Raw genomic sequence first — 21,736 nt, forward strand, 5'->3', positions numbered from 1 at the left:
CCTCAATGTTGGATCCGGTTCCACCGGTTTCAGATCCCAACCCTAGTGAAGACCCGAGACGTCTAGGTCCGTACGACGTAGTCCGTAGTATCGGTGGAGCAGTGCTTTAAAAAAAAAGGTCTTAGGTTTTCCGATTAAAACCTCTTGTAACAGCATTCTCACGGAAAATAACATCTCAGAAAGGAAAACTACATACAGCACTGTTTTTTAAAGTCATTTACCGTTTTAAATCCTTGTAAATTTCCTACGCTCACGACAAAAAGGACTGTTAAAGAGCGAGGACCAGGAGATAAGAAACCATATCACCTTACACGTCTCCCTCAACTTGGAAGGGAAATTAATTTACATACATACATGTTCAAGGCAGCGTTAGGATACCTCCTGTGTCGTATTCTAGGACATAATGTCTGGTGCTGAGCTCTTGGCTGAATCATTACTTTATGAAATGGTTCACATATATCACTTAAATGTCTATTTCTTTTTGACATAAAAAAACGTAATCAGACCATTCTTACAATGTGCAACACCGGACCGCTATACAGTCCGATGGCATACTGTTTCTCAATGTCTGGTCTGGGGACCAACCAGGGGTTCAAATGGACGCTTAAAGGGCTGCAACTGTGAGAGTGTACAAATGTACTTTGTCTTTTTTAACACTGAGGATTTAAAAGTTTAGATAAGTGTCCCACAGATTAAAAAAAATGGGGGTCTCCATATCAAACTGGGCATCCTTGAAATGAAAAAAGTTGAGAATCACTGCATTAGACCCCGGACCCCCATTTGATCATTTAATTTTTTATGTTTTAAATCTCTGGGACCCCTGAACTACAATGTAAGAATCCTCACTGTTAATTTAACTCCGAGGGCCCTATTGTCTTAATTACCAGGTCTTATGACTTCACTTAACCCATTTAGACCTGAGGCCAATTCTAAAAACGCCTTCAAAATCCTGACCTAGGTTTTCTGAAAAACTTCCAAATATTTATTCAAAAAATTACAACAAATGTATGTTGCTATATACTGTACATAGCAACAAGAACCCCCAAAGTGGTTCCTGTCCTGAAAGGTATAGTTACAAATAGGGGTTCCCGCCACACAATGGGTTAAGACCTGAAGGCGTGGCCAATGCCGTTTCGCTATTTTGGGTGGCCAAACAGCATTGGCCACGCCTCCAGGTCTTATGTTAAGACATAAGACTTGGTAATTAAGACGTACAAAATAGGGCCCAGAGAGTCTTACAAACGGAACCAAACAGAACCTGCAAGGGTCGGTGGTACGCTGTGTTACAGACCCCCGTAAGAGTCCCCACTTGGACCCCATGGCAGCCCATGTCTGTGGGAATGGGACAGTGCTACTATTAAGTGAAAAAAAATAATTGTTCGGAAACGTTATTTCGGTCGATTATTTCTTGCCTTCAATAATACCACTTTGTATTGTATTTGATATCGTTGGAAATCCTGATTAGTCACCATTACAGCAAGGTACAACTTGTGCATTCGTGGAATGAGTAAAGCAGCTAACCGTGTGGTTGTAGCCCCCCACCCCCGCCCCAAAAAAGAAATTGCCCTTCCCCTGCAATATTCTTCTTCTGCTGGTATTCACTCTCGTTGTACCTCGTTGTAAAGGTGGGTGACAAATCAGGATTTCCAACGATATATGAAACACAATACAAATTGGCATTATTGAAGGGGAGAAATAATCGACCGAAATAACGTTTCTGAACTTTTTTTGAGTAGTTTATACAACGCATCATACTGCTGGTGGGTCTGTTTTATGGCATTAGCATGAATGGTCTTCGATTAAAATCTGTGAGCGTTGTGTCATCCGGTTCAATGGACGACCTCTAACCTAGTGGTTCCCAAAGTGGGGTCCGTGAGGGCGTTCCAGGCGGTCCCCAGCAAAATGAGTTAATATATCATCATAATCTGCTAAACCCATTTTAACCCTATATACACATTGGCTGTTTGGAAATAGCCCGATCTACAAGCTCACAACGCGTTTTGTTATGTTTCTGAAACATTTTAACTACACAAATCTTGTATGGGGGTCCCAGGCACAAAATATTTTCAGATGGGGGTCCGCGATAGGTCAGACCCAGTAAGTCAGGGGGACTAGATAACAGTGTTATCTAGTCCCCCTGACATTGAGCATAAGTGCCGTTTAAAAATAAACCAAAAACAGCATGAAGACTGACATCTATTGGTGAGAAGAGGGTAATGAACTGGACATCTGCCATTATCACCTGGCACCAAATCCAGCCAATAGCAGCAGAGAAATTCAAGTATCCTGCTTTTCACCAGTAGAGCTGCAGGATTCGCACAAATTTGGGTTTGGTTACTCGAAACAAAGCGAACAGCACGTCAATCCCATGGTCTATCATTATCACTTAAAACACCCTTTTGAATGTTTTAGAAACACTGTTAAGGCTGCAGGAGGCTTTCTAAAGAAAGGAGTGAATGTGAATGACTCACTAAGATCTCAGCCTACACTTTGGCCTTCCCAGCACTACAATTCACAGTTCGGCTCTTTGCAAGATGAATCCTGCGTTAGAAAAATTGAATTGGGGGGGGGGTCATCAACTCGGTATGACAGCCGTGTCACAATTTATTCAATACAAAAAGGCAAGTCGCTCATTTGCTTCGATCCATCTCTACAAAGTGCAAGTACATGAGTCACAAAAGACCAAAACAAGCATTAAAAAGAAAAGACTGATAGCTTAAAATAAAGCGCTTTTGAAAACAAAAACATCAAACAAAGAAATACCAGTAAAATAAATTTCACATAAATAAGTCAATATCCGCAGGCCTGCCTGTCAACAGAACAAAAGGCAAAACAACAAAATAAAAAACCTGTAAAATACCTACAACCCTTGAAACACATTGGAATGGAAAAAAAAATTTATGAAAAAAAAGTACAGGTGCGCGTGTTATAAAGGAACTATGTGACTGAAGGAGGATTTCCGACCTTCAAGCCAGAAGGTCAAGGTCGTTTCAGCAGGTAGGTTGCAGCCTTTCAGTCAAGAAGGTGCAACGATCAACTTCTCTGTTTTAAGCTGAGTGCAATATTAAAGCCACGAGAAAGAAAGAAAATAAAAACTACACCACACTGAGACAACATGCACTTGGCGTTAGCAAGAAAATCTGAGGCGTGAAGAGGGGGTTTGGTGGCCCAAAAGAAAAGAGCAAAATAGGGCTGGGCAATTAACCGAAAATATACCTTAAGAGATGTTTAAAACAAATAACCGACTTAATCTTGCTCATTAATCGAATAATCAAGAAGCAGGTCTTTTTAAAATATATTTTGTTTTATTTCTCATATAAATCGAATTGACACGAACAAATTTGAATATATTTTTAATTTTAATAATCTACTAAATCCCCCGTATTATACTTCATGTGGTGGCGTACAAAAATAGTGAAAATAGCCCCCCCAAAAAAGCTCAAGCTCATCTATTTTCTCTATTTAAAAGAAATAATATAACCGTTCATTAATCTTAATCAAGGCAAACGTTTTAAATAACCGTGATACTGATTTGAAGTCATGTCACCCAGCCCTAAAGCAAAAAAGATTTATCGAATAATCTGATATCATATGTTGTGAACTAACCCTGCTGGTACAGCCAAAATGACAGAGAAGCCACAAGTAAGCGCTACTTACGGCAAAATGCAATGTAAACCCTGGGGGTTAGCAGCTGCTATAAAAAAAACACACCTCGACAACTTCTGTAGAAGCTTCTCTCTGACCAGCGGGAGCGAGGAATCCCCTCTTCTTTGTAGCGTTGCATTTGTCCTCCCCCCAAAAAATAGGAGGACCTGCATTTGGCAGGGAGGGTGGGAAGGGACCGTTCTCTTTAAGTAGAGCAACAGGCCAGAAAAAAGTGTTTCCTATTTGGGGAAAAGGAAAAAAATTATAAAAATGGCATGTTTCTTTTGTTTCATATGAATGTGCTATTTAAAAAGAAAAAAAGATGGGAGTACGACTTGAGCGACAATCTCTCGGTGTGAATCAAACGGTCGCAGTCAAGCCTTTTAGGTGTAGATTTCGGCAGAGGCAAAATAGAGAAGGCAAGATTACAGTACTGGAGGGTTTGGTCAGCTCTCTCATTCAAACAGAGAGAGCCGAGGCCAAAAAAAAAAAACTCTCCTCAGAACCGTACAGTCCTGTGCTGCATGAGGCTAATCCATTTAGAATGTGGCTTTGTTGTTCACAGGACGGAATGCTCTCCTCTCAACACCACCACAAAAAAAATTAAACTCAGCTCAGTTCTCCTCTTCAAATTCATTCAAACCGAGAAAGGCTCCAAAAAAACGTCAGCATTCCCCCTGGTTATAAAAAAAATAGGAAATAGGAAAAAGGAAAATTGGAAATGAAAAAAAAAAAAGGAAAGAAAATAAATCAAATCAGTCTTTCAAGTCATCTGGTGACCCCCAGCACACTTCAGGGAGTGGCCTGCTGCGCCATCATGGGCCTTTTGTCTGATGTGGCCAATCGGTGGGGGGTTCAAAAGCCCTCAACGTCACCGTCGGTCAAAGTGCGGTTCCAGTGGCCCCGCCGACCATCCAACGTCCCTCTTCGCCCGGGGAGTCGACGACGAGGCGCGCCGCGTGCCTGACCTCCACCCCACCCCACCCGCTCCCACTAAGGCTGGTCATCTCCCGACCCACTGACCTCCATTTCACATCCTGTTTTTCCCTTAATTGATCCATCCATCCATCCATTCATCCATGGAGCTAGCATGACGCGGTGCTCAGTCGATCCACAGAGTTCACCATCTCCTCAAACTGGTTTGGTAAGGATAATCTTAGTGTCTTCGTTTTGGTGTCATTTTATCATATGTGTCCCCCCCTCCCCCCCTTGTGTGTTTCGTTCAAGCTGTCTTTTTCTGATTCAATGGTAGTTTGGTGGCAGGTTTCAGTGGTTCTCCCACCAGAGAGCTCAGTCAAAAAAAAGGAACTTGCGTCTTTGATTGACTTTGATGTTTGTTTTTGTTTTTTTTATGTTTTTTCTTCTTTTTCGATAATGAATGAATCCACCGAAGGAGCACAAGACTTTTTGAGAAGTGACGAGGAATGAACTTGTGGAATCTTGCAGCACTTTTTGATTTTCCTTATTTAAACGCAGTAAATTCCCCTGCAAGGGAAAAAAGAAAAGAAAACAGAAGAGAAGAGAGCCAGAGGCCCATCAGTCAGCAGATTTAACCACGAGTCAACATTTAATTGAGAGTTTGGGCAATTCCACACAGCCCAGGCCTGACTCAAGCAATCTAGAGGTAGATGTTAAAGTACTCTTGTGTTCAACCCCCTTATCCAATGTCCCCATCTCTGACAATTTGCTCTGGTTAATACTTGAGACTAATTGGATGTGTGCGAGTGCGTGTGTGTGTGTGTGTGTGTGTGTGTGTGTGTGTGTACTTGTATTACTACAGTTAAGGGGTCAGGATTAGAGTTGTGGCCATTTACATATAAGTCGCCGTCGTCCAACGAAAGTAATATATAGTAATACCTGTGTGTGTGTGTGTGTGTGTGCGTGTGCGTGTGCGTGTACCATAGCCGACGGCCTGTATGGGGGTTTTGGGTGAAGCGCAGGCGTACAGGCTAAAATCCTCTGTCTGGAATCCGGCCCGGTTCAACGAGGGCTCCGATGCACTGCGGTGGATTTTGGGTAAAGAGCGAGCCAGCAGCTCAATAGACGCCAAGAGCTGGTGGGAGAAAAAAAAAAAAAAAAGTGGAAAACAAACACAGACATGGGTCAATGGTCAAAATCATCAGCATTAATCCTTTTTAGAGCACTCCAGAGTCCCGAAAGACCAAGCATTTAAATCAGTGGTTCTGTGGGGGCGCCAAAGATCACGGGGGTCGGTTGGGGTGGGGGGTGGGGGGGGGGGTGGTGGGTGGGGGGCAGTGATGCCTCGTCTGTTTGGAGGTAGTCCAACATTTTGAATATGCTGCACAAAATCATAACTTGCATTTTTGGGGGCATTGTATTATCAAAAAGAGTAAAAAAAGTTTAACAACTTTGCAAAAGCTTATAGATCGTCTATTTTCACTTATATATTTTGTAGGGTTTAAGTGGTTAACATGTTTGAAAAACACAACATTGTGTGTGGGCGTGTGCCTGCCAGTGTGTTCTCAGCTTATGAGTTAGATGTAAGATGGGGAGTCTCTAATGGAAGAAAAAAAAGTTCGGAATCATCAATTTTAATACTTGATGAACTGTTTGAATTCAATAGTGGGCAATATCTGCGCTGATGTCACTCTTGCAGTGTAATGAAACATTATGTAATACTCAGGAACGTGCACTAGTTGGAGTTCAACTCTTGATTACATTATCTACCCCCATTTACCGACCTACCATTGAACTGTTACACGGTTTGCATTGAGTGTTCCGTTTGTGCTGTGCTGAGACCCCATGTCTGGATCATATGAATTTTTTAATTCACGGTTCATTGTGCAAAAAAAGGCACACCACTTAAGCCCCATTTCACAAATAGCGAAAACAGCAGATCTACAAGCTCACACTGTGCCTATGACATAAATAAAACAGGGAAGCCAGGTTGAAAGTGCCTCTAATGTAAAGGAGGCACCAGTTTTTTATCTTCCACAATTTGAGGATCAGGTCTTCAATTTGTAACACTCTGACACCATCTGGTGGCCAAATGTAAAGTGTTCCTAGTAAAAGAGACGTGAGTTGCAACTGGGTATACATCTGTGTATAGAGTGTATACTTTATTCACATTTGTTTGAGCGTGTCTTTATTGTGTTGTTATTCTCCTGTACCTTGTGAGATCTTAGATCTATTAATTTGGCCGTTGTGAGGCATCGTTCTTACTTGAGGAAAGAGCGGTCGCTCCTCTCTCTTCTTCTTCATACAGTCGGCCATCAGCCTCCTCATGGCCTTGGGACAGTTGCTCCGGACCTTGCTCATGTCCGGGGCCAGGTAACCTCTTCCCACCATGAAGATGATCTGCGAGGGCACAGAGACGCAACGTTTTGACCCAACACAACACAGATATACAATATTTGTCAAAGTCCACTTGAAATAAAAAAAAAAAAAAAAAATCCAAGTTATAGTGGTTAAAGCCTGTTAAAGGTAGGGTAAGTGATATTGTTTTGTTAAAATACATGTTAACTCATTGAGTGCCCGAATTATTTCTGGCTATTTCTGGCCAGTAAGATTTTGATTTTTTTTCAAAGTAAAAAAAAAGTGCTTAGGAAGCGAGATACAGCCTTTTTCAGTTATAAGTTAAACAAGGAGTGGATGGAGCTGCAAATCTTCGGATAATGATATCTTGGGTTCTAATTTTTTTCTTCTTTTTTTTAAACACGTGAAACACGTTAATGGCCTGTTGCACCATAGCGGTAAAACACGTGAAACACGTTAATGGCACTCAATGAGTTAAATAGCTCTATATTCTGATAGTACTCATTGCTATAGAGTGTTTGTCCAGTAACAGGAGTCTCCATGTCTCTCCAGCTCTTCATTAAACAGAAAATGTATTTTCAGGTCGGGATACCAATTTTATCCAATCAGGAGAGAGCTCACACAGAATACACATTAAACCAGTGAAATTGAAAGTGATGACACAAAGAACTGAGCAGACAAAATTGGAACTAGAACAATATAAAATTGAAGCTGATAACTACTACTCTATAAGTACTCTCTCCTGATTGGCTTTTTTTTATAAATTAACTATTAAAAGTTAGTAAAATAATCATGTACATGTAAATAGTACAGTAAGAGTATAAAACGGTCGTGCAACATCAACAGAAGCATTCAAAATATGACTGTAAATTAAATACCATCATCGGAATGTCATACTCGCCGATAGTGATACCAGTATCGGCAGCTTTTCCGATACTGGTATCGGAACAACTCTAGTACCTGGTCTCTGTTGTTGATGTTTGAGTAGGGCAGTACTCCTGACATCAGCTCGTACAGGACGATACCGAAGGCATAGACGTCAGACTGGAAGCTGTACGGGTTCTTGTCCTGCAGCCGGATTACCTCTGGGGCCTGCGCACACACACACACACACACACACACACACACACACACACACACACACACACACACACAATCAATCATTACATAATCTCCTAATCGCAATGATTTGAGATATTCACAATTATGTTTGCATAAACGTCATCATCGTTTCCATGTTGAAAAAAATTTCATACATTTTCAAATATTTTCAAAACATTGTGGAAAATAGCTGATCTACAATCTTACAATGTGGCGCAATTTACTGTGTACGTTTCACTTCAGTCAGTGCAATCCTTGATCACATAAAGAAAAGAAAAAAATCATCATGCACGCCATATTGAACAATACTTCTATGTCATGAAAGTAGTTCGGTTCTATTATTAATAGAGAGCTCTCGCGTTCCTTGGACTTTTAATAATTAAAAGTCCAAGGAATGCGAGAGCTTTCTTGAAAATAATACATGAAACTAAACAGCAGGAGGTTCTCTCTGGTACAGGGTACAGTATGGATATTTCTTTCATGAATTACAGAAACCACCCACTCGACTTCAAGTGGAAATTTTAAAGATAAGACAGCACGATTAGAGAGTTCATATTTTAATTGTGTTCTCCGTATAGAATTTGTCAATGGATTCTCTTTGTTTATTTATTTTTTCCACTTCAAGACAAGTGCCTCTCATTCCTAGGAAATATACTGTAGCTACATTCATTGATTGTCTTTTTGTTGCTGAATAAAAAAAGTCTACTTAAACTGTGTTCTACTTTTAACCCAGCACCTACTGTGTGATCCATGCAAGTCAGTATATCACTGCACTGTGTGTGCAACTACACTGGTCTAACTGGTGCACTCACCATCCACAGGATGGAGCCAGAGAGCTGTTCAAACTGGTGCGATCCGCTCCAGCGGGACTTCACTGTGGCCAGGCCGAAGTCCCCGATCTTCACCGTCAGGTCCTCGTGGAGGAAAATATCTGGGAGGGATGCAAGTCAAGGAAACCTGCTTTCCTTAACCACTTAAACCTTATATACATTGTTAACGGGAGTCCCCCAGTGGCCCTTAATTGGTCCCCTTTGTTTTTTCCGTCTACACCAATCTCTTAATCAATCTATATCCAATCTACAAGCTTGTAGATTGGATATTTTCGCCACATGCCTATTGCCAATAATAGGGACGCTAGGATTCATGTAGTTAAAGGGTGATAGAAGTCCAAGTAGAATTTCGTTGCTGTCAGGTCCAAAACTGTTTCACGATTATTCTAAAAACATTTTAAAATAGTGAAAATAGCCGATCTACAAGTAGATCTACATTCGTGCGACACCCTCCTTTTCTCCCTGTACAGCAAATCTCTTGGCTCTGTCATCTCTGCTCACAATCTATCTTAGCACTATGCCGATGGCACTCAACGGTTTCTATCCTTCCCCCCCCTCAGGTGGAGAGCGCATTGCTGCATGTCTGGCTCACATCTCACAGTGGATGTCTTCTCGCCACCTCAAGCTGAACCCAGACAAGACAGAGCTTCTCTTCTTCCCAGCTAAGTCCTGCTCCACTCAGGATCGAACCATTTCCACAGACAATGCCCTGGTGCCTTCGGTTCCAACGGCCAAGAACCTTGGTGTTGTACGGGACAGTCAGCTCTCATTCAAGGCACACATTGCAGCGGTCACTCGATCCTGCAGGTTTACACTCTAGAACATTCGAAGGATCAGACCCTTCCTCACCCAGGGTAGGAGTCAGCCCAGTGTTATAGGCTTTATAAAAGTAAAAATGTCTCTGCTTTCTGTTGTTTTTGACGAAAACAAGCCACATTCAAATGGCCATAACTATGGAATGGATTACCGCGACCGGACAAATTGTTTTCCCCGATTCTACGAGACCCCCGTGCGTGTAATGAGGCGATCGCCGTGAGGACGGTGATCACGGAAAATATTCCATGACTTTTCAACGGTTGGTAAAATCGCTCGTTTTCGCTGGCAGTGGCGTGACACTATTACTCTGGCAGTTAAAGAGTTAATATAGGATACTGAGTAGACTGATTATTTTTACCTATGAGCCTAGATTACTGTTGTATTGAATGTATTACTGATGAATTGAGTACAATGGACCACAATGGAAACAAGCCCTTGGGGCTTTTTGTGTTATTCTTTTAGCATAACTGTACTAAATGCACTGTTAACAATCTTGTTAACAGTGCAGTGAATGTTAAAGTTGTACAATGCAGATTCACAAATAACGATTTTTAGCAACCTCTGCTGGTCACTACCGTCACTGCATACAATTTCCGTAGTCCTCGATTACCCAGAATTCCATTTGTTTTCACCGGAAGCCGGAAGCGTTTCAAAAAGCGTTCTTTTAATTGTTTTATACTATCTGCGGATCGTTTCTCTTAGCCAGTGGAGCATTAGTTACCATGAGCTGTGCTTTCTTTTTCTGTTCTTTTTCGATCTTCCAATCCTACATTCTCTTAAAATCAGCGTGAGGTTCCTTTTTGTTATTAGCGCGGTAGTTCCTGGCCAAACAGGAAACCGTTGCGGTAGTTCCTGGCCAAACAGGAAACCAGTGCATTTCCGCCTCCGTTTTCCGGCCAGATGACGTCATTTTCCCGGGAAAGTCCCCCCCGTCACCGTTCAATAGAAAATATATAAATAAAAGGCTTCCGGGGGTGAAATTCATGGAGTGGGTGTTGTGAAACTTTTGCCACTCACAAAAGATATACAATTTAACTTTAGTTTTGTTGAAAACGTTACCTAGTATTACTTTAAAGTATTCAATTAATTTAAAAAAAAGGGGGCATAGTGAGCAAGTGGCACTCTCTCAGTGTTACCAGTCATTTAGCTGGGGACCCCCTCAAGGACCCCTGGGCGGTCCCTGGATCCCACTTTAAAAACACTGCTCTACCGTACCGAGAACAAGTTGGTTGAAGTGACTTGTTTGTAAAGGATACTGTTGCTCTTCAGATCCCTATGGATGATGGATTTGGCATGAAGGTAACTGGGGAGAGAAGAATCACAGAGGACAAAACGTTAGCCGAACAGCAATACTTAATAGTTCACATGCATGAAATGATACAACCACACGCACACTAACAGCTAACGGAAGTGAGTTGTCAGACCATGTTGAGCTAATTAAACTAAACTAATAGATATCAAAAGTAAATAAAAAACAGGACATCCAGGAAATGTCCATGCATTTGTTTCTGTTTATTATGTTTAAGAAAAGAAACAAAAAAACAGTTACTGGGTTAACATGTTATAAATGTGGGTAAAAAGCATCTTCTGATTTGAGAAACTTTCAAATCAGATTTCTTTATATCAATTAGTTAATTATATAAGTCCACCTAACAATTGTATGCCTACATGTGGTCTTCATTTAACCACACTTACAGCCTCTAGACTTAGTAAACTGGACCCGAATGGACCCTTCGCTAAGCCCCACCCACTCCACTCTGTGACTGGTGGTGCGAAGTTAGTCACACCCAGGCCTGGCAGCGCCTGGCAATCTCTGCTTCTCACCCATTGACTTGCATGTTAAGTGACGGCTTTTCCCCTTAAAAATAATCGATCATTTCAGCAGCAATAGCTTCAAAATCTCTTCTAAATCTAGTCAACAAGGCCTGCAGTAGGCTATGCACTGGACAAATGTGCATGACATTATTTCAATAAACTAAAAACACGGGAAATGTTAGAGGGAGTAATAGCCATGGATACACGACGGTCGTCTGTCTCGACCGTCATGGATGAATTTCAACCTGGTGTTTGCACTTTCTCCATTTATAGCCCGTACATCTACAGAAACGTTCATATTTCAAATATAAAGTGCTTATCCCATGGCCACGGATGTTACATTTATGTACGGGCTCTCAAAAGTACCCGTATCATCCGTATTGTTCAATAAAAAGCATTTTAATCTGATCGGTGGCCATTTTCTCCATATGCTTTCAACAAAGCGACCCTATCGGTTGGTAGGTGTATTGCACTCTGATACATTATAACTCTATGAGAAAATGGCCACCGATCGGATTAAAATGCTTTTTATTGAACAATACAGAATATACGGGTACTTTTGAGAGTCCCGTGCATCATTTTAACATCCGTGGCCATAGGGTAAGCAATTTATATTTGAAATCTGAACGTTTATATATATGTACGGACCGTAAATGGAGAAAGTGCAAACACCAGGTTGAAGTTGATCCATGACTGTAACAGGAGTTTTCATGTACCGCAGGGTAAGACTACAGTAGCAGTTAATAAATAGACGAACAAATGAATGAATATACTTTAACGTGCGGAATCCGAAACAGGCAGCGCTGTGATTCTGAATTTTGTTACGATCACTGTGATTAGTAGCCTATTATTGACACCACCTGGGCGAGTGAGTCGTGTCGTGTAACTTTCCTGACGTTAAGCTGTGTATGTGCTCAACAACACAGCCATATTCAGCCTTGCAGTTTAAGTGCAGATTTCAGCTTGGGAAAAGCAGCCTCCAACGGGTTTGGGTACGTGGTTCATAGTCACCATTGCGTTATCGTGGTATTCCTATTCTTGCTATTCTTGCTATTCATTGCAAATGATTGTGTGTGTGCGGGCGAAATAACATTGACAGCTATGGCAGGTGACGAAAGCTTGCCAGACCTGTGCCAGGCTAACAACGGTTGCTAAGCTGGCATTGGACAATCGCTTTTGGGGTGGGGTTTAGCGAAGGGTCCATTGGCTCTGTACTTGGAGCACTTTATTCCATTTACACCACATCACAAAGTGCTTCACATGCAGTGAAAAAAAACCTAAACAGGGTATTAAAGCAGAAAAAGGCTGTCAAATTCATCTCAAGCAGGACAACAGCACAAGCATGGAAAATAAAATCATGTACCATCAACAAACGCCCGTTCAAATAGTAGCGTTTTAAAGGTATCATGACATTCATTTTCACTTTTTTTATTTTCAATGTTTTATTTGGGGTTTTATGACCTCAATTACACCCAAAAAACCTGAACTTAGAACATTCAGTGGATTTTCTGTGGTCTGGGGTTTTCTGAATAATTAGGCTGAAAAGTAATCTGAGCTTGGCCCTTCGACAGTGAGGTCACAGTCGATTAATCCCGCCCACTCTCCTCCTCGCCCCTCCCCTCCCCTATCCTTTCCTTTGGGGGGGCGGAGCAGAGGCGATGATTGACAGGCAAAATCCCTCACCAGCGACACCCGCAGGCAAAGATTTCTTTTTTCATTGCAGTTGAAAAGGCTTTAGAAATGTGAGAGAAAAACACCTGCCATGGATCACTGGAATGGAATTTTCACTTAAAACTTTTTGTACACTTTTGAAGGACCAGGACAAAGACTTTGAATGTGGTGTAAAAGTGAATGTCATTAAACCTTTAAGGTTGTTCTTAAAAATGTCCACAGAGGCTGCATCTCTCAAAACGTGTGGAAGAGTATTCCAAAGTTCAGGGGCTACAGCCTGAAAGGCTTTGTCACCTTTAGTTTTTAAATTAGTGTTGGGAACATCTAACAGACCCTGTTCAGCAGACCTTAGGGCCCTGCTGGGCACATAAGTAACGTGTGCGTGTGTTTATGAGTGTGTGCACATGTGCATTAGCGAGTGTCCACTCACTCCATGCCCTGCGCGGTCTGCCGGGCGATGTCAATGAGCTTGATCATCTCGAACTTGGTCTCGATAATGTGCAGGTGGTGGTAGAGGCTGGAGCCCTCACACCACTGGGTCACGATGGCCAGCTGAGGCTTGGTGGTGTAACCCATGAACAGGAGGATGTTCACATGACGCGTTTTCCTGACGGGGGACAGAGGGGGAAGGTTAACTTAATAGTTTCTACTGCCGAGTACATGTACACATTATACAGAATTGAGCCCTCTGCATTTGTACTGTATGTAGCCAAATGCCATAATATTTTCTAGAAATGACTGTTTCTCACACACACACACACACACACACACACACACACACACACACACACACACACACACACACACACACACACACACACACACACACACACACACACACACACACACACACACACACACACACATTATCGCATGAATTTTACTGAGATGCATATATTCACAACATACTTTGATAGACATTAATCCCCGGACGGCGGACGGCCCATCTAAACCACTTGAAGGATCACTTCATCCATCTGAGCTGTCCACAGCTCATCAATTAATTGTGGGGCGGCCATAGCTGAGTGGTTAGTGAGCCCGCCTAGGGAGCCAGAGGCTCTGGTTGCCCCAGGTTCGATTCCAGGCCAGACCAGCATATGTGTCGATGAAATGAAATTTGTCCCTGAGCAAGACTCTTAACCCCTAATTGCTCACAGGTTCTCATTGGAAACAAGACCGCAAGGACTTAATTGAACGACCTGTTAAAAAAAATGAATTATCCTTATCCTTATCAATAAGACGCAGAGCGAGTAGACAGCAATGGTGCCATCTTATAATACGCATTTAGTAGGCCAGCAAGACCAATTACGGTATATGAAGATAAGTTTGAAAATGCGTGAAGTCAGGGCAAACGCTACTATACTCAGTTGACCGGGGTTTATAAAGGCTCTATACTAGGTCCCCTAGTATTTGCCTCTACAACCAAATCTCTTCACCGAACACGACCAATCTACAAGCTAGCTAAGCATTGTGAGCTTGTAGATGTGCCGTTTTCGCTGAACGTTCGCCCCCCCGAGAATAGGGACGCTAGGGTTCACGTGGTGAAGGATAATGATGCATACCTGAGGACTCCCACTTCATTCTTGAAAGCCTGAAGTTGCTGAGGTGTGGGAGCAGTGACATTCAACATCTTTACCGCAACATCACCTGTGAGAGGATGGAAACAGTCAGGACTGCACTTCAGGATCAACTTTCACACAAGAGACTTGTGGATATTAATGTGCATATCTTCGCTGTCGGGTGGAAACCTTGTACTGTTTGTACAATTCAGAACGTGGAACAAAAATGTTCATCCAGAAGCTCACAATGCGGCGCGGCATGTTGTGAGCTTGTAGATCAGCTATTTTCACTACTTTAGCTTGACACGCTTGTACGATGAAGTAGAGCATTACGTGAAAAAACATAAAAAGTCAAAATATGGATAAGAGGTCAGCGACGATATTTCATAAACAAATTATGTATTCGTCATCTGATACAGACGTACCGTGCCACTTTCCCTTGTAGACAGTTCCAAAGGATCCGGAGCCTATCCTCTGGCCTAGCGTGATCTGACCCTCAGGAATCTCCCAGTCATCACTCGAGTCTCTTCTCCCCAGGCTTTTCTGTTCAGGGCAAAAGCCCAGTCAGCATTATACACTGTAGGACAACTAGCACTGACATCTCAACACTACAGAGCTAAATGCACCACTTTTTTGAAACGTCAAACTGACTTTGTGCCCGCTCACCATCTTATTGCGGTCCTCGGACGACGACGAGGACTTGCGCTCCCTCTGCGGGCACGGCGACTTCTGCGGCTTCACACTGGTCAGCGAGCCAGGCAAGGACGCGGGGGGCGTGGCCGATAGCCCTCCTGGCGTGGACCCTGAGAGAGAAAAGGCCATGGTTCGAAAGGCGGGGCGGGAGAGAGAGGGATGGTTTAACAGGAGAGAGAGAGGGATGGTTTAACAGGAGAGAGAGAGGGAGAGAGAAAAACATAAAAAGTAAACAGATTGACGGGAAAGGGAGTTAAAAAAGACGGTGAGAAAAGTGAGGTGAAAGAAAGACGGAAAACTTTGGTGTCAGGGTGGGTGGGGGGGGTGTGTGGGGTGGTCTGCTGTGTGTCTGTGGTGTGTTGTAAGGCTGCAACTATCCATTCATTTCTTAGAGATTATTCTATCGATTACTTCGAATAATTGAGAAGCGCATTCATTTTATATTTTTGTAATTTTTATATCAACGAACCAATAAAACATTTTATACTTTGTCGCACAAAGGTGTCATGCAAAAATTGTGAAATTAGACAATCTACAGGCTCACAATGTGTCGCATTGCGACGCTTTGTGAGCTTGTAGATCGGCTATTTAAATAAAAAAAAATAGGGATCGATCATTAATCGATTATCTTATTAAATGATCAATATGTTTTTATTATCGATTAGTTTGATTAATGTTTGCACCCCTAGTATGTTGTGAGGTGAGGTCATACACCACATGCAGTGAAGGAGAGGAAGTGTGGGATAGGCGGCGCCTGCTTTGATGTGATGCTAGTTTTTTTTGTTTCATCGCAATATTCCAAAACCTCAAAATTATATTTTAAAGCTGAAATACGTCAGATTTATATTCTACCCAGGATTCGAACCCAGGTCTCGCGCACGAGGGCCGGAATTTCTACTGCCGCGATCCAAGGCCCGCTTTGAGCCTCAGGCAATACCACTTGTCAACCAGTAGGTGTCCTACCCAATCACAGGGTCTCCTCAATAGAAGAGTAGGGAGACCCCCTCCAGCTACCACAGTTGGGTTAGTTATGTATTAACAGATTAGTTGAAATACAGTTTTATTACAGTTTTATTCACACAAAAAATGGTACGGATTGCAACTTTATTTTTCTGGAGCCAAGGTATGGCACCTGCCTTCCAGACAAATTACTAGTATAAACACCTTTAACCTTTATCAAACTGGGGTCTCCACTAAATACTGCTCAGCCAAAGGTTAAGCCCGCCCCTTTGGCCAAGGCAGATATTAGGCTTCTGTGCCTCAGGCAGGGCTCCCCTGAACGCGGACGAGCCCCCAATGCATTTGAAACCAGTTCTTCTGCATGATTATGAGCTTCGGACAGGCTACTCTACAATACTCTGCTACACAAATTTACTCAAAAGGAACTCACTGAGAGAAACATGTGTTTATATCCATAACAAGACTACGCTAAAATTGCACTGTTAAAATGACAAAAGTTACAATAATAGCTAGCTACCCCTAAAGCCCTAATACATGAAAGCAGCAGCCTAATCAATTGGTCAGCAACAAACTGGGAACATCTGCGGAATCTACACTTCCTCCTGTTGAGGCCACCGGCTGGGGGGGAGGGGGGTCGAGCGTGAGCGAGAGAAGTGAGGTCAGAGTCAAGGAGCAAACACACAGGCGAATGTGACACGAAGGGCAGGCAGGTGATCAAGGCCGATTTATTCTGAGAATTTGCAGATCGAAAAGTTCACAAAGCGTTGTGTTGCAAGCTTTTAGATCTGCCATTTCTGCATATAAATCAGGCTTTAGGGTGGTTGAGGTTAGGAGAGAGGGTGGGGGGGTGTAAAGGACACACACACCAACACACACACACAAACACACACACAGAGGGCCTAGCTACCTCGGAATACAGGCTCGGGCTCAAAATCAAAGACTATGTCATTGGGGTAGGAGTATAGGAGGGGGCTTGAGGTCCGCGTTCGGTGCTTCCTCAAGCAGCGGGCGGGATGGATCGGGGGGGCTGCAGGGGGTAAGAGAGAGACAACACACAGGATCACCCTGAAGGCCCTGAAGTCCAGCTGCTCCGACGGCCTCCACTCACTACATCAGGGGTTCCCCAAACCAGGTGAGACCACCCAAAAGGTAATCTTGTTGTAACCCCCGGGACCCCAAACATTCTGAATTAATAACTGAAGCCATATTTAAGGAAAATAGTGAAAATAGCAGATCTACAAGCCAACAACGCGTCAACGCGTAATGAGCTCGTTTTATTTTTTGTATATACATTTTCATATTTTTTTGAACATTTCTGAAATTCGTTTGACTTTTTTAAGCTCTGAAATATTTTGTTGAAATAATTCAAGTTTTTGTAGGAAATGCAAAAATAAATGAAAATAAATTAAATGAATATTTACTCGTGGACCAAAAATGGGTCCCGACCCATTGTTTGGGAAACTGCACTACATATAAAAGGAAACCACAATTTGGTTTTCCAAACACGAAATAGACTGCATTGATGCCTGTATGCACCCAGTATACAGTGACTGACTTGGCACTCTCCAGGTTTTCTTCAGAATAGGTAGGACAACAATTTAATTAGCAGAAATACAATAATTTTTAAATGTGTAGCACATTGGCATTGACACATTAGGAGTCCACTAGTATACATTTAGGGCTAGGTCTATGTGTTTCTCGTTTAACCCATTTAGACCTGGAACCCCATTACGTAACTATACCTTTCAAGCCGGGAACTTCTTTTGGGGTTCTTATATATAGCAACATATTTTTTTTACATTTTTGAATATATATTTTTTTCAGAAAACTTTTTAGAAGGCGTTTTTAGAATCGGCCTCAGGTCTAAATGTGTTAAGATTATTGTGCAAAAATAAAGTTTGACAAAAATGCCCCATCACAAGATGGCATGGTGATGACCTCTGCCCTTCACTCATCTGAGCAGGATTGCGTTTATATTGTTAAACTCCAAATTCTCACGTTCTTACTGAACACGTGTGTGTTTGCCTGGCCACCATTACACTGTTAAGGACTACAGTGGAAATAATACAAAATAAACACACACCCCTTTTGTTAATGATTTCACTTACAGCTGTTGCGTTATTGAGCAGCTTTAGCATAGCTGTATCAGAGGAAAGACTTCAGGGAGAAAATCAGGCTAATGAATAGGGCTTCAATTGACTTAGAATATTTCAAACTTTTGCCTTGTTTACGATTAACGACTACCGTAATTTTCGCACTATAAGCCGCACCTGACTATAAGCCGCAGCAGCTAAATTGAATGATTTGTACATATATAAGCAGCACTGGACTATAAGCCGCGGGTGTAAAATCCATAGATTTAGGAGGTCCCCTAGTGGCCGTTAGCTGTAAAAATCCATAGATAAGCCGCACCGTTATATAAGCCGCAGGGTCGAAAAATGGGAAATTTACGGTACATTAAAAAAAAAGATATTGTGAAAATAGCCAATCTACAAGCTCACAACGCGTCGCAGAGTTGTGAGCTTGTAGATCGGCCATTTTCAAATAGGAGATGTATATAGGGGGTTAAAGTGGTTACTGACGTTTGATGCTATGCTTTTGCTGGGGACCCCCTGGAACCCCCTCAAGGACCCCTGGGGGTCCCCTGGACCCCACTTTGAGAACCACTGGGTTAGGAGAGATGGCAGCAGGATAAAAAAAAAAAAACGGAAGTAGCTGAACGTCAAGGGCCGTGGAGGACACAAAAATAAAGAGCAGACAGACAGGAGGACGGTGGGACAACGCCATCGAGCGGACAAATGAAGCCGTTTGGACAACATTCTTACCTCCGTCTGACCTCTGTAAACCTTGATCTCCAATCAAGTCCTGAAAATGAAACAGAGGAAGATTTAAATATTATGAAAATCTTATAAGTCCAAATGAAAATCTTAGTCCAAAACTTTACTTTAGGTTACTTTTCAGAAAATGGGGGAGGAAAAAAAACCTGTGTTCCAATGGATCCAATGTAGTCATTATTTAGTCACAAGCTCTTGTTAATACTTTTCATTGGTTCAATAGTATAAAACCCACAGACAAACGTAACCACTTTCATCTACAAGCTCAACTCGTCGTGAGCTAGATGTGCTATTTTTGCACGACACTCTTGTACAACAAAGTAGCACATTCATTTACTGAAAAGCATTACAATATGGAGATACAAGATTTCTGCCCGACAGCAACTGTGAGTTTTGAATGCTGGGCAAATAAACAATGTCAACATGTCCGTTAGGGTTCAGATAACATTTACCATCGTTTTGTACCTTATGACCTTATTTTACTGTGCTTTTATGGTCAAATGAATTAATCACACAGGTAATCTTAATCATTAAAAGAAAAAAAGATAGAAAACAGATTAAGCCCTCAATACTACATTGGATTCCATTGGAACACAGGTTCTTTGGATATACAAGGTTTCCTAGCGACAAAATTATATACAGCAGGGGTCTTCAGTGTTTTTCAGGCCAAGGACCCCTTAGCTGAGAGAGATGAAGCAGGGACCCCACTAATTTGCAACAAAATTTTATTCAATATGTAAACTTTTTCATAGATTTCATAGCTAGCTTCACAGTCATGTTTGACAGCACTATCATGTCGAGTAAATTAAAGTTTTTTGTTTTGTTTGTTTGTTTGCACATTATCTTTGCTATTATGTTGGATTCATGTTAATGTGCATTTTCAGACATTTAACCACTTAAAGCTGCACTATGTAACTTTCCTCTTCTATCCTGGATTTGAACATTTTTACCATTGAGCTAATAGAGCCGGCCAACTTGCTCAGGGGATAAATTGAATCTTGACCATCAGGTCAAAATTCATGTCAGATCCTGTGTCTAGGTGAGACATGACCTTTGACACGATCTAAATGTCTCAATAGAAGAGCAGAGAGACAAAATACAACCCCAATTGTATAAGTTATATTGTATTAACATACTCTACCATACAGATTGGATCAAATTACATTATATTCATAAAACAAAAGTGACAGTGAGGCTTTAAAACCTCAATACTTGGTAAACTTGACCATTGACTCTGTACTTGGTCAGCTCTTTTTTCTCTCTGCACCAAACCTCTTTCCCGAAAACAGACGATCTACAAGCTCCACAACGCCTCGAGTTTGTAGATCGGTTGCTTTCGGCAAATGTTTCCCTTAGAATAGGGATTCTAGGGTTCAAGTGGTTAATGTAAAAAGCCCCTGTTGAAGACCCATGACATACAGCGTGAGAAGCAGCAGACAGACTCACATCAATGTTAACAGGCTCAATGGTGTTGATATGGACGTTGGGGGCCGAGGACGAGCGGTCCCGCTGGCCAAACTGGTTGCGGTGGTCCTCCTCACCGGGACGGAAACCCTGGGGGATGGGAATGGACTTGGACGGGGACACAGAGGCATGGCACAGGGACCTGTTGTAGGGAAAGACGAGATGGGTTCACGTTGGGAGAACGGTGTGAGGGAGGAAGAAGACCCCCAGGGAGTCAAAACACAAGATTCACAAAAAAAAACGTTATAGAGTGGCAAAGCTTGTAGTCACAAAAGACGCAAACAAGTTGGAAATAGGACCTTTCTGTTAAAGGGGGTTTAAGGGATCTTTTGTCTGTTTGTTAAAACAAAACATTGTTAAAAGGTTAAAGCTCTATATTATTATAGTAATCATTGCTATAGAGTGTTTGTTCAGAAACAGGGATCTCCTTGTCTCTCCAGCTCTTTAATAAACAGGGGAAAAAAATCAGGTGGGTCACAAATTTCATCCAATAAGGAGAGAAAACCGTTTTATCAGCTTCAACTTTGTGTACCAATTCCAAATTTCCACTAATTTTTTTTGGTTTCATCACTTCCAATTTCACTTGTTTATCCCGTTATTCTGCAACTGCCACGACCCAACATCCGGGGACCCGCTCCCTGGAGCTTTTGGTTCTTCCATTTTGCAAGTTTCCATGGACTGTTATTACAGACTCCCAGCTGCAGATTAAGTGTGTGATTGCGGACCGGGCCTCTCCATGGAGCACAACTGTGGATTGCTACTATATCATATTATACCATTATATACATTCTTAACAGTCTTATATACTATACCATATACGATCTAACATTATTGTTATGCTATATTATAGTATACTAGCTTACATTATTATTATTGTGATTGCTACTACTTGTATCTCCCTCCGTCTCTCCTTCTTTCTGTCTCCGTCTCTCTCGCTCTCTTCCCCCCCGACACAGTCGAGGCAGATGGCCGCCCACCCTAGAGCCTGGGTCTTTTCGTTGCCACTGTTGCAAAAATTGCTTGCTCAGGGTGGGACAATGCCCGGTCGTCTCTGCCCTACATGTATCACAAC

General features: G+C 42.2%; 1 protein-coding gene across 2 annotated transcripts in view; it reads right to left on the minus strand.

Moving 5' to 3' along the window:
- Positions 1-4,866: 4,866 nt before the first annotated feature.
- Positions 4,867-21,736, minus strand: part of braf (B-Raf proto-oncogene, serine/threonine kinase) — a 35,175-nt gene continuing 18,305 nt past the window's right edge. The window contains exons 8-20 of one of the 2 annotated variants that reach the window (XM_080420670.1): positions 20,647-20,806; positions 19,192-19,231; positions 17,274-17,393; positions 15,380-15,516; positions 15,139-15,256; positions 14,717-14,801; positions 13,585-13,761; positions 10,925-10,971; positions 8,835-8,953; positions 7,882-8,013; positions 6,829-6,963; positions 5,545-5,698; positions 4,867-5,130 (exon numbers count right to left, since the gene is read on the minus strand). In XM_080420670.1, the coding sequence (XP_080276796.1) occupies positions 5,108-5,130; positions 5,545-5,698; positions 6,829-6,963; positions 7,882-8,013; positions 8,835-8,953; positions 10,925-10,971; positions 13,585-13,761; positions 14,717-14,801; positions 15,139-15,256; positions 15,380-15,516; positions 17,274-17,393; positions 19,192-19,231; positions 20,647-20,806 (1,447 nt within the window). In that variant the 3' untranslated portion in view covers positions 4,867-5,107. The remainder of the gene's footprint in view (positions 5,131-5,544; positions 5,699-6,828; positions 6,964-7,881; positions 8,014-8,834; positions 8,954-10,924; positions 10,972-13,584; positions 13,762-14,716; positions 14,802-15,138; positions 15,257-15,379; positions 15,517-17,273; positions 17,394-19,191; positions 19,232-20,646; positions 20,807-21,736) is intronic. The other variant, XM_080420669.1, reaches the window with a different exon arrangement.

This window comes from Gymnoscopelus braueri (assembly GCF_963280865.1).
Source record: "Gymnoscopelus braueri genome assembly, chromosome: 23".
NCBI lineage: Eukaryota > Metazoa > Chordata > Actinopteri > Myctophiformes > Myctophidae > Gymnoscopelus > Gymnoscopelus braueri.